This window comes from Camelina sativa, chromosome 13 (assembly GCF_030686135.1).
Source record: "Camelina sativa cultivar CO46 ecotype springtype chromosome 13, ASM3068613v1".
NCBI lineage: Eukaryota > Viridiplantae > Streptophyta > Magnoliopsida > Brassicales > Brassicaceae > Camelina > Camelina sativa.
This window is the reverse complement of record NC_141892.1, coordinates 579,870-596,424: the sequence shown is the minus strand read 5'-3', so window position 1 is coordinate 596,424 and position 16,555 is coordinate 579,870. Positions and strand designations below refer to the sequence as shown.

General features: G+C 36.4%; 2 protein-coding genes, 1 long non-coding RNA gene and 2 pseudogenes across 9 annotated transcripts; 3 read left to right on the top strand and 2 right to left on the bottom strand.

Moving 5' to 3' along the window:
• The first annotated feature begins 1,038 nt into the window (after positions 1-1,038).
• On the top strand, positions 1,039-3,123 carry LOC104737796 (uncharacterized). The gene has a single exon (XM_087482341.1). It carries the CDS (start codon positions 1,054-1,056, stop codon positions 3,121-3,123), a length of 2,070 nt encoding a protein of 689 aa, XP_087338467.1. The 5' UTR covers positions 1,039-1,053.
• Positions 3,124-3,902: 779 nt separating this feature from the next.
• On the bottom strand, positions 3,903-5,194 carry LOC104734237 (uncharacterized). Of its 7 annotated transcripts, none has more exons than XR_015578599.1 (6): positions 5,053-5,194; positions 4,800-4,904; positions 4,589-4,646; positions 4,344-4,479; positions 4,213-4,271; positions 3,903-4,114 (listed from the first exon to the last, which is right to left on the bottom strand). It is a non-coding gene; the product is annotated as an uncharacterized LOC104734237 (long non-coding RNA). The 7 variants fall into 7 exon arrangements; XR_015578600.1 differs by having other exon boundaries at positions 4,344-4,533; positions 4,614-4,646; XR_015578603.1 differs by having other exon boundaries at positions 4,805-4,904.
• A 1,186-nt stretch (positions 5,195-6,380) lies between these two features.
• LOC104737795 (uncharacterized) lies at positions 6,381-8,532 on the top strand (annotated as a pseudogene).
• A 290-nt stretch (positions 8,533-8,822) lies between these two features.
• On the bottom strand, positions 8,823-13,312 carry LOC104734236 (uncharacterized). The gene is made up of 18 exons (XM_087482340.1): positions 13,299-13,312; positions 12,965-13,143; positions 12,803-12,884; positions 12,643-12,713; positions 12,491-12,533; positions 12,278-12,359; positions 12,064-12,124; positions 11,929-11,978; positions 11,712-11,781; positions 11,423-11,589; positions 11,153-11,313; positions 10,914-11,037; positions 10,655-10,710; positions 10,305-10,396; positions 10,075-10,204; positions 9,719-9,812; positions 9,600-9,633; positions 8,823-9,449 (listed from the first exon to the last, which is right to left on the bottom strand). Exons 1-7 carry the CDS (start codon positions 13,310-13,312, stop codon positions 12,092-12,094), a joined length of 504 nt encoding a protein of 167 aa, XP_087338466.1. The 3' UTR covers positions 8,823-9,449; positions 9,600-9,633; positions 9,719-9,812; positions 10,075-10,204; positions 10,305-10,396; positions 10,655-10,710; positions 10,914-11,037; positions 11,153-11,313; positions 11,423-11,589; positions 11,712-11,781; positions 11,929-11,978; positions 12,064-12,091.
• A 505-nt stretch (positions 13,313-13,817) lies between these two features.
• On the top strand, positions 13,818-16,146 carry LOC104737794 (uncharacterized; annotated as a pseudogene).
• The last annotated feature ends 409 nt before the right edge of the window (positions 16,147-16,555 follow it).

Here is a 16,555-nt window from a genome sequence, read left to right as displayed (position 1 = left end):
GTCCACTGGATAGAAAATTAGAAATGATCAAGGTTTGTTATTATTAATTTGTAAGACAAACATTTAGATTTAATTTTAATTTTTTTTACTTTCTCGGTGCCAAACATTTTGATAATATATAGAAACGTTTCAAATGAGCATGAAAGTAGAAAGTGTTGAAGAAAAAAGATAGACGTATTCTTAAATTGTAGCATATTCTTTCTCCTTGATGTTGCTTTTGGCATTGCTTGTGTTCCTATAATCTTATGTTAAATTTGGTTAATTCTATAGAGTTGTCTCATTAGTTTTATGGGATTAATGATCCATGGGTGTTTGAAATATGTGTTATGAAAGAAATAGTAAATACTTTGTATCAAAAAAGTTTATTAGATTTTGTAAAAGGAAAAGACATGAATTTTCTCAATTCATTAAAGGGCGATAGCTGGAAGTTCATTTCATATTTTTGATGGTTGCTTTGTTTTTCAAATAAAGCAAACGAAGGGTAATGTTAGGAGTCGAAAATAGTTTTTCGGAAATGTTGAACTCTTCTGGCTTTATAGGGACATCAATATTAATTGACATGCATACCAACAGACAAATAATACCATTAGAGAGACAAAGATGAAAAGAGAAAAGCTAAAGAAAACAAATTAATAAATTGAAATAAAAAAAAGTGGTGCAATTAGAAAATTATAATCAAGTCTCCACTCGAAAAAATTGTTTAATAATGTCAATTATTTTAAGTTTTCATTTTTCCGAGCGACAATTTTACGGGTCGATTTCCTAGTATTAATAAAAACATATATGGTAAAAAAAAAAAAGTTTCTGATTTTATAAATTTTTGTTTAACGTTATATAAATAAAAAAATAAATAAACAAAGACCGAAAATAGTAATCAACGACTTTTTGCGACCAAAAAACAGAATGATTTTAATCAAGATATAAATTATACCAAGATACCAACAACTAATTAAAAATGATAAACACATCGATCAAGGCTTAGCTGTCTAAGTATATGGAAGAGGGAGAAGAAGAATATCATAAACTACCCAAAATCGTCTTTTGTAAGCAGCCATGACTTCGAATCCAGTTGGTGGATTTCTTGAGGGAAAAATCGATGGGAAGTCATTTCTCAGATACACATTCTTCTTATCTCAAACAGACACCACAACCGGTGTTGGGGACGACGGCGAGCCTCTTTTCCTCTGTCCTACTTTACGTCTCAAAGTTGTAAAGTTAAAACCATACACGAGAGTTTCAGATCAAAGCTTTCTCCCTTTGGTTGTTTCCCCTCTCTTCATACAAAGCGATGATCATGATGAGCAACAACAACCCGAGTATATGCTTCATTCTGACAGCTGTAAGCTCCCTTTACTCCCTCTCTTTTGGTGCAACGATACAAGATCTCATCTTTTCGATTTCGTTTGCCGTGCTTGCTGTAGCACAGAGCAACGCTCTAGCTATTACGTTTGTGTCACATGTGGTGACCAGTTCCACAAAGAATGTGTAGGGACTCCACTTGAGATCAAACACCCTTCCTATTCCACTCTTTCTCTCCAACTTTACAGTTATCCTTTCGGCCGCGTCTTGAAATGCACACATTGTCAAATACGTATCTATGGCATGTGCTATTATTCTCCTACCCGCAACTTCAGTATGTGTCTGTTTTGTGTGTTCAAGCCTTTACCCTTTGTTATACATCACCCAAAAAGGCATCCCCATCCTCTCACCTTTTTCCCCAAACATTCTTTCTTGCCTTGCCAAGTTTGTAGCCTCATTAAAGATCGTATTCCCACCTATGTCTGTGTTCCATGTGTCTTCGTAGTCCATCAAGATTGTATCTATTTCCCTTATGTCATTAAAATATCTCGTCACCACCACCGTATCTCTTATACATCCTCTCTTCCATCCGGAACATGGTCTTGCGGAGTCTGTCGTCATAAGGTTGACACCGACTATAGTGCCTACTCTTGCAACAAGTGCGATGACTATTTTGTTCATTCAAGATGCGCCTTGCGAGGAGACTTATGGGATGGGATAGAACTCGATGGAGTACCTGAAGAGCCTGAGATAGTTGTCGAGCCGTTTATAACGATATCTGATGGAGTAATACTCCATTTTGCTCATGTCCATAATCTGAAACTCGAGATCAGTAGAGTCTACGACGAAGGAAAGGTTTGTCAAGCGTGCAGCCTTCCGATCTACGAGGGTAGCTATTATTCATGTATGGATGAATGTGACTTCATCCTCCACGAAGCATGTGCAAACGCATCTTGCAAGAAACATCATGCTTTGCATCCTCACCCACTTACGCTAAAGGTCGTCACTAGTGAATATGATGACAACATAGGACGTTTTTGTTGTAATGCTTGTCAGCGTGAAAGCTGTGGTTTCGTCTATGAGGATTTCAGAGAAAAGAATGGTACTAAATCCAGAACAGATAAATTCCAACTAGATGTACGATGTGCCTCGGTTTCTGAACCATTTGAATATCTAGGTCATGATCATCCCTTATACCTAGCTTTGAATCCGGAAGAAGAAAAGTCAGCAATATGTCAAATCTGCCAAGGAAGTTCTGAAGATGAAGATGCGTCTACTTATTCTAGAAAACTAAATTGCATCGAATGTGATTTTGTGATATGCTTCAAGTGTGCTACCTTACCATACAAGGCAATGTATAAACATGACAAACATTTCCTCAAATTTTACGAGGCCAAAGAGGCAAATGATCATTCAGAGTGGTGTGATGTATGCGAAAGAAAAATAGCAGATTCAAGAAAGAAAGGGTTCTATTCGTGCGACGACTGCTGCACCACGCTTCATATTGATTGCTTGCTTGCAGAAGACATGTATATGAAGCCTGGTCACACCATAGCGTTTAATGTGATGGGTTCCCACAGCCATTATAAGAAGAAGCTTCATATTCTTCGCAACAACACTTTGTCTCGGCCATTCTGCCGTACGTGCGGGCAGCGTTGTCGACTGAAATTAGTTTTCAAATACAAAGAAAAATACACATTTTGTGCTATATCTTGCCATGATTTTGTAACCGATTACTCAAGAGCTATAAAGTCTTCGAAACAACACTTTATCGGCTACCATCAGAAAAGGAGCCGGGCAGAGCTTGTAAATGATTACTCATAACCAGACGATTTGTAATATTTAATCTCTCCACATTCCGTTAGTAAGATGTAATGTCATCTTCTTGTTTCTTATCCTCTTCCATTGACTTTGTTTTCACCATTGTTGTTCTATTATCTTATTTATTATTTTCATCCCCTGTTTTAAAATTTGTGCCCGTGGTTATGAGGGTCTTGGACTCTACAATGATGTTCTTACAGATTTTATGATCAGTAAGGATGAAAATGCTTATGTATTAAAGAAATATGTAGTAGAAGAGAGGAAAACAATAATATATCTGTGTGTATTTGAAAAGAGATACAGAATTGTTTTCAAAATTGAGTAACATATCTGTTTTGTGGGCATTCATACTTGGAGATTATTAGATGAAGTTGTATAGATACAGTATACTGCACTGGTATTGATACAGGGTACTGTATAGATACATCGTATAAATACACTTGTAATGATCAGAAATCCACAACTTTATCTCTCTCTTAATAGTAGAGATCGGGCGGTTCTCGCTAAAAGGCAAGGAAAACAGTTATGAACGAGAGAGTATGAGACCGTAAGGATGAATACTACTCATGATCTGTCGGTCAAGAAGTTTTGAGTATCTTTCCAAGTTCCAATCGTGTGCGTGACTCGATGGTCAACGGATTAGTTCATTGTGGCAACGGATTCAGACGTTTCTTTCAAGGCCATTAATTATTTAATACTATTCTGAGATCGGATGGCTCTCTCGCTTATTTTCATTTTATATACATGGTCAAGCTCAGTATAGGATATATATAAATTGAAACTTTTTGTTAGATCAACAACATCTTTTCTGTTTGATTATTAAACGACTATTTTGTCTGATAGAACATGTGGGAGTGTCAGACTACGCCACATATTTGCTTGTTCAAGATGACATTAATGTAAACATACATACAAACAAGAATATACAAAGACCTCAACAGAAAAAAGAAAAAAAAATATAACCTTGAATAAACCTTGCGATGAAATCAGCTACCTAATAGTGTGTATAGACGCATAAGTTAATAAACGATCGACCGGTATGTCAGTATGCACGTTATTTGGGAAACCTAAGTTTTGAATTCAAGGCGTTACCTTAGGTAAAGGCGAGCATATGAGCTGCCTTTGTCGAGATATCTCCATACAAAAGGTATCTGTAAAAAAACATGACCAACACTTTAGTATCTTCGTATTTAGAACAAACTGAGAAGTAATAACAAGAGTACCTTAGTGTAAAGTGTATGGCTCCTTCTTTGTTGATATTAGGATTTATTCCATCATCTTCATCCTCTAAAGTGCTCTATGTGTAGTTCCAGGTTTGTGAAGCACAAAAGGACAGAAGCTTCAGAAATTATCCCCAAACTACACAAAGATAGAGAGAAATCTTGAAACTATGAAGACACCATATGCTTTCACCTGCAACAAACAGAGCTAAGCAAAACAAGGTTCAGTAGTAACAAGTAAACTAAACTATTAATTCCGATTCCTCATCAGACCCGTAAACTCCTTTTGAATCAGCTGTTGAAAACCTGAAATCACAGAACAAGAAGAAATCATAATAAGCAAAAGAACCAACGGAAAGCTATATCAAAACCCCAAATTAAAGGAAACAGAAACCCGAAAGTGAAAATAACATGAAATTCAAATTAGAATAATAAAAAGCAATTGAGAGAGAGAGATACCAAACCCTAGAAGAAGAAGAAGAAGAAGAATTCACAACAATTGAGTAGAGGAACAAACGATATGAAGATGAAGATGCGCATCGGAATTGGAATAATATCACACCGCTGAAGAAAAATATGAAGATGTGATGATATTAGTGAAGATCTCATCACATAACTTGATCAGAGGAGATACCCTAGAACCAACATATATGAGAATCATCAAGGACGGAGTGAGAGAGATAAAATTGGAAGAGAGAGGACAATTAATTACAAGCTGATCGAAGATGGCTCTCTCGGACTCTATAGAGGAGTAGAAGACGAACCAAGTGTGAAGACAAACTTATTTTGTTGTTGCCTGACAATTATAATTTGGCAAAGAAGAAAAACTTATTAAGCTAGCTGCTCACTAGTTGTTAAAACAAAAGGAATCTACTGAAACGTAAATGTTTTACAAAAAAAAAGGATATTACACAAACCGCTATTTTATTATTAGAAAACAAATTCAGTACCGTAATGAATCGGCGCGTTAAACTAATGCTTAATCACAATTCAGTTTATCTTTCCATTTCTCTCATCACACAATTCAGTTTACGCAGAGCCCAACTGAACCTTATAGGGCTTTTAGCTTATGAGAAGTCCATTTACAACAACAAGTTGTGAGAGATAAATTAATAATATGGTCAATTGGTAAATATTAATTGTAGCAATAGTTAACATATTAAACGACCTGTCTTGATATGCGTGCTGTAGAGCAGCGTAATAAATTCAAAATATCGTTAATCAGTGTTGTAAAAATATTTTACTACTACTAGTATTTGTTAACACCAATAGTATTAGAATAATGAAAAAAAAAAAATCAAACTGAATTAATTTAAATATGGAGGTAAAACAAAAATCTAATAATTTATTATGTATAACAGTATAAGTAGTATAACTAATAAGTATAACATAGAAAAGTAGATGAGATTCTCTTTTTACTATACCTATTTTTAAAAATGTTCCTTTCTTGCAAGGAAATCGAGCAGTTGATGATCTTTTGAACCTCTGATTTTCACTCTCGGCGTTTGTCTCTTTCACTTGAAGAGATTTTGTTACTGCAAAAGGGGAAAAACCAAACAAAATAAAAGAAACTAGCCAAAACGGCTAAAACAAAACTCGTACTTAGACGAGAGAGAAGATCCAGACTAGGCTGGATAATATATTACAACAAAAAACCAGATGAAAATCAAAGAGATTTCGATTTTAATCTGAAGAGAACTTTCTCTCTCTAAAAGATTCGAGAGAGATAAGAGAGAGAAAGTCAGATATCAACAATGTGTCAGTTGTTCATTTAAAAATTGATCTACAATTCATTAAACTGAAGATAACTAAGTTACCGTTAAGACAATTTAACTCTAGATTATTATTATAAATAAACAAAGACCAGCAGACCGAAAATAATAATTAACGACTTTCTTTTGTAACAAAGAAACAAAATGATTTTAACCAAGATATAATTAAAACATTAAATTTAATATCTACACATATATTGATAAGCTTAGTATTATTAATTAGCTTGCATGGAAGAGGAGAAGAATATCATAACTATCCAAAAAAAAAAAACGTCTTTTGTAGCAGCCATGAATTCAAATTTAGTCGGTGAATATCGTGAGGGAGAAATAGATGGGAAACCATTTCTCATATACACTCTGTTATCTCAAACAGATTGTTTAATTAATTCCTCTTCTTCCGGTGAAGCAGCCATTGATTCTGGTGGCGACGACCCTCTTTTCATATGTCCTTCTATACGTGTGAAGAAGGGGGGTTATGGTAGCTTTTTCCCGCTTGTTATTCCTCCTCAGTTCCCTCGCATACAAAGCGATGATCATGATGAACAACCCCCCGAGTATATGCTTCATTCCGACAGCTGTAAGCTCCCTTTACTCCCTCTCTTTTGGTGCAACAATAAGAAACCACATATTTTCGATTTCATTTGCCGTGCATGCTGTAGCTCAGCGCAGCGCACTAGCTATTACTTTTGTGTCACATGTGGTGACCAGTTCCACAAAGAATGTGTAGAGTCTCCGCTTGAAATCAAACACCCTTCATATCCCTCTCTTTCTCTCCAACTTTACAGTCCTCCCAAGCACTACTCTGACGACAAGTTCAACTGCAACTGTTGTGACGTACGTGTCTATGGCATGAATTATTATTGTCCTACCAACAACTTTCATTTGGATCTGTTTTGTGCCTTCAAGCTAATACCCATCGTTATAGACCACCCAAAAAGGCATCCCCACCCTCTCACTTTTTTCCCTAAACAAGCTTTCTTACCTTGCAATGTTTGTGGCCTCATCCTAGGATCTATTCCTACCTACGTCTGTCTTAGATGTGTCTTTGTAGTCCACCGGGAGTGTATCTATTTCCCGTATGTCATAAGAATATCTCGTCACCACCATCGTATCTCTTTTACCTACTCCTTTCCATCCGGAAAATGGTCTTGCGGAGTCTGTCGTCAAAATGTTGACACTGACTTTGGTGCCTTCACTTGCAACAAGTGTGATAATCACTATTTTGTTCACTCACGATGCGCATTGCGGAGAGACTTGTGGGACGGGAAAGAACTCGAGGGAATACCTGAAGAACCTGAGATAGTTGTTGAGCCCTTCAAGACGATCTCTGATGGAGTAATACTCCATTTTTCTCATGGCCATAATCTGAAAATCGAGATGAGTAAAGATTATGATGAAAACAAGCTTTGTCAAGCCTGCGTCCTTCCAGTTTACGAGGGCAGTTACTATTCATGTATGGATGAGTGTGACTTCATCCTCCACGAAGCATGTGCAAATGCTCCCTGTAAGAAGTACCATGCGTTGCATCCTTCTCCACTTACACTAGTAGTTGTCACCGATGGATATGGTGACAACAAAGGTCGTTTCAATTGTGTTGGTTGTGAGCGTGAAAGTTGTGGTTTCGTTTATGAGAATCTTGGAAGAGGTCAGAGATTCAAACTATGCCTACGGTGTGCCTCAATTTCTGAACCATTTGAATATCAAGGCCACGAGCATCCGTTATTCCTAGCTTTAAAGCCAGAAGAAGAAGATGCGGTAGTTTGTCAAATCTGCCAAGAAGTTGGTGAAAGATATTGCTGTCGAAACTAAATTGTATCGAATGCGATTTTGTGGTATGTTTCAAGTGTGCTACCATACCATACAAGGCAAGGTATAAACATGACAATCATTTCCTCACATTTTACGAAGTGAAAAAGGCAAATGATCATTCAGAGTGGTGTGATGTATGCGAAAGAAGCATAGGAGATCCAATAGATAAAGGGTACTATTCAAGAAACAAAGGGTTCTATTCGTGTGACGACTGCTGCACCTCTCTTCATATTGATTGCTTGCTTGGGCAAGACATATATATGAAGCCTGGCCAAGCCATAAAGTATAATATGAAGTTTCAGATTCTACACAACAATACTTTGTCTCGCCCAATTTGCAATTGTGGCCAGCGTTGTCCACAGAAAGTATTATTCAGATACAAAAACTATGCCTTTTGTTCTGTATCGTGCTTGGCAGGGTGGTTTTTAATGGAATAATCACAGCCAGACGCTTTGTCATCTTCGTCGTCTTCTCTGATTTGCTGTATCCTCATTCCCTATCGTCGTTGTGCTTGTTTTCTCTGCCCTAAAATATCCGACTTCTTCGGGCTGTATACGTTTTCTAATATTGTTCTTTCTACATTTAATACACATTGTAATTTTCGTCTTTCATATCTGCAATTTTGTTTGTTTCTTTTTTTTCCTTCCTTATACAGATAAGTCGCATTTGATGGAAGAGACGATTTACACTATGATGAGGTTCTTGTTACAGATTCTATGAGTAAAAACGAATCTAGTTCTTATTCAAAGAAATCTGTAGTGGAGTAGAGGAAAAAAATAGACAAGTCATTCAAGAAGAGTCCATTGATTCTTTCGTCAAATTCTAATCAATTTACAGGAACTCTTGATGAAGAGCTACCGTTATATGTTTTAAGTAATTTTGGAGTTCAAGATAACAGAGATTTTGATAAAATTTGTACCATATAAAAAACTCTCTAAAAAACCAAGTAGAAGCTAATTGAGTAATTAATTTCAACAAGCTCTAATAGTCTAATCCATATATATAACTAAAAATCAGAGCTGTGACTAAAGGCCTCGAGTTTCTAGGCACGGCACTGACTTAAATATATATTCTACTCTACGATCGAACAGCAACTATTGTTTCTTAAGTTTCCAGCATAAATTAAAACACTTGTCGGAAATCTCCCGGGGAAGAAAAAACTCTTAAGGAAGAAGATCCTGACTTTGGAAATAGAAGATGAATCCAACACTGTGGTTACGTTTTCAGTTTCCACTGGTGTCTTCGAATCCATCTCTGTGTATTATTATTTGAAAAGAGATACATTATTGGTTTCAATATTGAGTTACCACTTACCAAGTAATGATCCGTTAAGTCTGTTTGACATTATGTTCCTCTCCATGACAATGGAAAATCTGACTAGAGCACATATGAAATATTTGCTAATTGATGGGGACCAAGTTGTAATCATGAAAAGTGGTAAGTAAGAGTTAGACTAACCTAGCCATGTTCCTCGCTGATGAAAAAACCCTTAACCATTCAGCAGCATGTTATTGCTACGTCTATACACCTGTGAATAGAAAAATACCAAAGTAAAAAAGAAAGGGGATGAAGCTGAAATATTTGCTAATTGAAGGGGGCCAAGTTGTCATCATGAAAACAAACAAGGTTTAATTCTATATTAAATAATCATCATAAGTGATTGCAGTTATGAGCATACCGATATCAGTTTGGTCATTACAGCCATCGAAGACCTGCAAAAATATGGTGCTTTAGCACAAAGAAAGATGAAAACAAATTTCAAAATAAAGTGGTAGAGTTAAACAAAAGAGTACTTACATTGTTGGAGTAGCCCATGTGGAGAGAATGTTCAGTAAAACCGGAAAGCTCAAACGGGAATTTACAATCCAGTGGAGTGAATTTTAAAAACAACCTGCATCGAGAATTTAAAAGACTAACAGTGAGTGATGTGCATAAATTTTGAGGTAACAAGTAATACCCAAGTGACTAAATCTTCCAATTGGTGAAAATTAACATTAGACATGTAAACGAAACAATAGAGTAGACAGAACCTGACAATATGTGATCCCACCTGTATATCACAACAGAAACTCGTCATTACTCAATCACTTCAGGACATACTGGTAAAGAAAACAGTAGACAGAACCTGACCATATGTGATCAATTAATCCCACCTGTATATCACAAGTTCACAACAGAAACTCGTCATCACTCCCTCATCCAGAAACCATCATAGCTTCTAGTTCTTGATGCCAAACTTTGAGTTCTTGTTCCCAGTAGATAACATATGAATGCACCTAAAAACTGTAACCAAACAGAAAAAACTCACTCATAACCAAGCTGATTTGAAAAATATTTTATGATAGCTAGAATATGTGCTAAAACATTAGAAAATTAACCATACCTGAGGATCAACGCGCATCAGTGTACATTGACATGCTTACCAATAAATCTTGAAGCTTCCACAATATTATTTAAGTCAAACTCACTATCAATCTGCATCAAGAATTTAAAAGACCAAACCAAACAATGAGTGATATGCATAAACTTTGAGGTAGCAAGTAATAACTTTAGCTTCAGGAAATACATGTTAAAGAAACAATAGAGAAAAACAGGACAATGTATATGTGATCAATCTGATTCAGGACAAACAGTGTAATCAATTTATGATCGAGATCGAGAAGCATTCTTGTGCTATAAAACAATAAGAACTCAGCAGAAACATAAAAAGACGAAGAAGCGAAGATAAAATACCACAGAGTGTGTGCGTCTTTGTGCGATGTGCTATAGAAAGTCCCTTTGCAAACAACCTGCACAAATAGAGCCGAAGAGGAAATTTAATTGAAGATGATACCAATTGCCAACAAATCAGAATCCAATCTCAAAACCACTTAAAGAAACCACTTCAGCAGAATCGCAAATATATAGAGTTCATGAGTCGTGATTTAAGAGAAAACAAAATCAAACATGAATACATCTAAACACAACTTAAAGAAACTTTAATCGGAGTTACCTTTGTAATGGAAGAGCTTAGATGGCAATAACCTCCAACAAGCTTTAATACTTTGGGATGTGTCTTCAGCTGCCTAATCCAGAAACCATGATAGCTACTCGTTCTTGATACCGAACTTTGAGTTCTTGTTCCAGTAAAAATTTAAAAAAAAAAAACCGAATAGCTCCTTCATAATCAAGTTGTGTTGACAATTACGTTATAAAACAAAAGCATGATATTACAACTACAATCGGAGTTACCTTTGTAATGGTGGAGCCTAGATGGCAATGAGCTCCAACAAGCTTTAGCTCTTTGGGATGTGCCTTCACCTCCCTCATCCATAAACCATTATACTTCTCGTTCTTGATGCCAAACTTTAAGTTCCTGTTCGCAGTAAGTAGCTAGCTACATACGGAAGCACCTAAAAATGTAAACAAACTGAAAAAGTTCACTCATAACCAATACGTGTTGAAAAATTATGTTGTAAAAGCTAGAAAAATGAAGCTAAAACATTAGAAATTTAACCATACCTGAGGATTGACACGCAGCAGCACATTGACCTGCTTACCAGCAATTCTTGAAGCTCCCACAATAGTATTTAAGTCAAACTGATAACTATCAACATTTACCAAGACACGTTCTTTAGTAGCTAAGAACTAAATCTCCCAAAAGCTTCCCATTTAAATTGAAAATGCACCTATACAACAAAGACAATGAAAAAAGACAGATCAGATCAATCATAAGCACATATGAAATATTTACTAATTGAAGGGAACCAAGTTGTAATCATGAAAATAGGTAAATAAGAATCAGACTAACGTAATCATGCTCCTCACCCATGAGAAAACCCTTAACCATTCAGCAGCATGGTACCGTTACGTCTATACACCTGTGAATAGAAACATACAAAAGTAAAAAAGAAAGGGGACGAATTTGAAATAATTGCTAAATGAGGGAGGCCAAGTTGTAATCATGAAAACAAACAAGGCCTAACCCTATGTTAAATAATAATTAGTGATTGCAGTTAGGAGCATACCGGTATCAGTTTGGTCATTAGAGTCATGGAACACCTGCAATAGTATCGTGCTTCAAAACAAACAAAGAAAGATGACAACAAATTTCAAAATAAAGTGGCAAGCGTAAAAAAGAAAAGAAAACAAAAGGCACTTACGTTGTTATATGAAAGCTGAAACGAGAAATTACAATCCAGTGGGATGAATTTTAAGAATGACCTAACATCAAGAGGGACCAAACAGTGAGTGATATGATGTAACCAAGGAGCCACAGGTATAAGAAACATTAGACAAAAGAGGACAGTATGTGATCAAATTTGATTCAGGACAAAGATTCAAAAATCACAAGAGACATAAAAGAAGATATGATACCATAGTAGAGACGAGACTACTGTGTGCGTCTTCGTGAGATGTACCATCAAGTCCCGATGGAAACAAAACAATAAAACCGTGCCTAAATAGAGCCGAAGAGCCAATGAATCAGAATCAAATCGCAAAACAAATACAATTGAAGGATAAAGAATATGAGGAGAGCTGAAGGATACGGTATCATCTTCGTTCTTCAGGAGAATCGATGAATCATACCTGTGATTGAACCAGAGGTGATTGAACCAGAGGTGAATCATACCTGTGACACAAATTCAGATAAGCAATGACAAGTGAATCAATGGAACCCTAACATATATACGAATCAACAACGACGGAGTATAAAAGAGAGAGAAGGATGATAACATAACCTGATCGGAGATGCATTGCTCTGTGGGGCTGACAATTTTGGTGACGGAGTGAGAGTCGAATCGATGAAACCCTAGAATCAACATATATAAGAATCACGCATCAATTACGGAGTGAAAGAGATTGATAAAATTGAAAGAGAGAGAAGGATTAGGACATAACCTAATCGGAGAGTGGAGATAGATGGTTCTCTTCTCTCGGGCAGGCAATTTTGGTGACGGACTGATAAGAGAAACGATGAACCCTAGAAAACCACAACCAAAACATATGAGAATCATCAATGAGACGGAAAGAGAAAACTGAAAGAGAGAAGACGGATTTAACCTGATCGAAGGTGGCTCTCTCGGGCCGTAGAGAAAGAAGACGAACAAAGTGTAAGAAAGATTTTTTTTTTTGTTGTTGTTGTATTTGCTGATAATTTTAATTTGGGGGAAAAGAAACAAACCCTCGTATAATAAAATAGAAGCACACCACTCCTAATCATAAAAGGAAATTGCTGAATCCTTGGAAAAAGAAAAAAAAAAGGAAATTAGCTTAAGAAAAAAAAAAACAAAGGAAATCACAAACGGCTATACTTATGGGAAAAAACATATGGAAATTTTATCTGCGTTAATTTTAAGCTGCTTGAGGAAAAAGGGAAATTCACTAACGTAATTACCCTTTTTTACTCATTTTTATAATCCGTCTTCCATTGGGCTTTTAATTTATGAGAAGCCCATTTGTAATTCTTTTTTTTTTCTGTTTGACAATTGTAAACATACTAAACGACTTGTCTGACATCTGGACATGCGAGAGAGAGAGTCAGAGACTACGCAGCATTTTTAATTGATCAAGCACAAATTAGACGTATATTATGACTGATTAAAAATCAATTGGAAACATACAGTATACAATAAAGGAAGACTGTACAGAGATATTTAACAATATAATATTTATATATAACAAAGATTAAGATCATATATAAAAGACCTCAATAAACAAATTATATATATTCATATAAGTTAGCTGTATTTTCACGTTGGGAATCATGGAAAGGACAGAGATGATGAACTCACTGATTTTATTGCAAATAATTTGGTGTGTACTGTGTAGAGAGAGCATCAATTAACAATACCAATTTATATAAAAAAAATTATATTATGTCTAATAGAACGTGTGAGAGAGTAATATATAAATAAACTCAAGGGAGGCTAGTAGGCTACTATATCAGACTTTTTTAATTGAGAACGTTGGAAAGTTTTCTTTTTAGACTAATCAAATCCAATAAAGTTCATAATAATTCACATCGTTTCTTCTGTGATGATGAATTCAATCGGTCGATTTCTTGAGGAAGAAATTGATGGCAAAACGTTTTTCTCATACAGTTCCTTAACGGCCACCACCTCCGGTGAAGACATACCTCTTTTCTGTTAGAATATTGAGAGGAAGAAGAAAAAAACAGAGCAAGAGACCTTTGTCTCTTCTCTTTTGAGAAGACAAAGAACGAAACTGAAAAAATATATTTACATGAAACTTGTTACAATTTGTTTTACAACACACCACAGTTATATATAAGTCGTACGGTCGTAACCGTTCCTAACTTGTCACAACCGACATGTCGAACACATCTAATAACAACTGTGTATACACTATTCTTCACTAACTAGAGACACATTGATTCATTTAATCATAGAACATAATAAGACCAAACTCAATTATCGATCAACATTTTCATCTGTCCCCTCTTACGTGTCAAAACTCACAGTTTGAAGAATCCGGAGGTTAATTCTGATGACGATGGCTTTCTCCGGTTCGATATCCCCCGTGGCTTCCCCAACGCTGATCAGCAAGTCCAATATATGCTTGATTCTCACAAACACGGTTTTATATGTAAGCTCCCTGTAGTCCCTCTCTTTTGGTGCAATAATAAAGAACCTAACGGTGACGACTTCTGTTGTACTGCTTGCAAAATCTCAAATCTTGGCACAAGCTACTATTTCTGTCTCACATGTGAGAGCCAGTTCCACAAAGAATGCGTTGAGTCTCCTCTTGAAATCAAACACCCTTCCTATCCTTTTCAATCTCTCCGACTTTGTGCTTCTCCCTTTGCCCTTGTTAATTGCATCTGTTGTGATACAAGTTTCCAAGACATGATTTATCATTCTCCTACTTAAAAACTGAGTATGCATCCCGTTTGTGCCATGAAACCAGTCCCTTTCGTTATAGACCACACAAAAAGACATCCCCACCCTCTCACTTTTTTCCCCAGGCAAGCTTACTTACCTTGCAATGTTTGCGGCCTGATCAAAGAACCTATTCTCACCTATGTCTGTGTCCGATGTGACTTTGTAGTCCATCAAGATTGTGTCTATTTCCCGCATGTCATAAAAATATGTCGCCACCATCACCGTATCTCTTTTACCTCTTCTCTTCCATCCGGAAAATGGAATTGCGGAGTCTGTCGTCGAGAGGTTGACAACCATTATGGTGCGTACTCTTGCAATAAGTGTGGTAACTATTTTGTTCATAAAAGATGTGCATTGCAAAAAGACGTGTGGGATGGAGAAGATCTCGAGGGCGTACCTGAAGAACCTGAGATAGATGTTGAGCCATACGAGACGATAGCTGATGGAATAATACTCCATTTTTCTCATGATCATCATCATCATCTAAGACTCGAGGTCAGTACTAGAGTTTACGATGAAAGCAAGTTTTGTCAAGCTTGCATCCTTCCAATCTATGAGGGTACTTACTATTCATGTATGGATCAATGTGATTTCATCCTACACGAAGTATGCGCAAATGCCCCTAGAAAGAAACACCATGCGTTGCATCCTCACCCACTTACGCTTGAGGTTGTCAGCAAGGGATATGATAATTACAGAGGAGAGAACTACTTCTATTGTCGTGCTTGTAGGCGTGACAGTTGTGGTTTTGTCTATGATAATCAGGGTTTCACACTTGATTTGCGTTGTGCCTCGGTCTCGGAACCATATGAATATCAAGGCCACGAGCATCCCTTATTCCTAGCCTTGAAGCCAGATGAAGAAAAAGCGGCTATATGTCAAATCTGCCAAGAAAATGGTGATGGAAATAATTATATCAGAAAACTGAATTGCATCGAATGCAATTATATAATATGTTTCAGGTGTGCGACCTTACCATACAAGGCAAAGTATAAGCATGACAAACATTTCCTAACATTTCGGGAAGGGAAAAAGGGAAGTAACCAAATAGGCTGGTGTGAGGTATGTGAAAGAAAAGTAGTATACTCAAGAAAAGGTGGGTTCTATACGTGCGGTGACTGCTGCACCACTCTCCATGTTGATTGCTTGCTTGGTGGAGACCCATATATGCTGAAACCTGGTCATATTGTAATGACTTATAGGTCGAATATTCATATTCTTCCCAACGATACCATGACTAGACCATTCTGCCATCGTCATAAAGAAGATCGTTGTCCACTCAAAGTAGTATTCAAATGGCATGACATGACATTTTGTTCTTACAGTTGTTCGATGGATTAAATGTCATTACCACCAGTTGATTTGCCATCTTCATTGTCTCTTATTCGCTATATTCACTCCTCATTTGCTTGTCTATGTTTTGTAAATCTTTTTCTTCTATTAGAACGCAATGTAATACTTTTGTTTCCTTTTGTTCAATCTCACCTTTTGTCTGTTCATCAGTTTCTATATGGATTATGTTTTCACTGTGATTTTGGTATCATCTAATTTATAATTATCCTATGCTTTGAAATTTTGATTGCTGCGTGTGTTTATGTTTCTAAGGATACAGAGAACAAGCCTTGATGATATGGTCAATTGAAAGTTTTTGGAGTCCGTGAGGATGTTCTTGTTACACTACTGATATCAATCTCATTGTCTGATATAAAACCCCAAGGTCTCAGGTGCTTAACAAAACATAGTTTTTTCA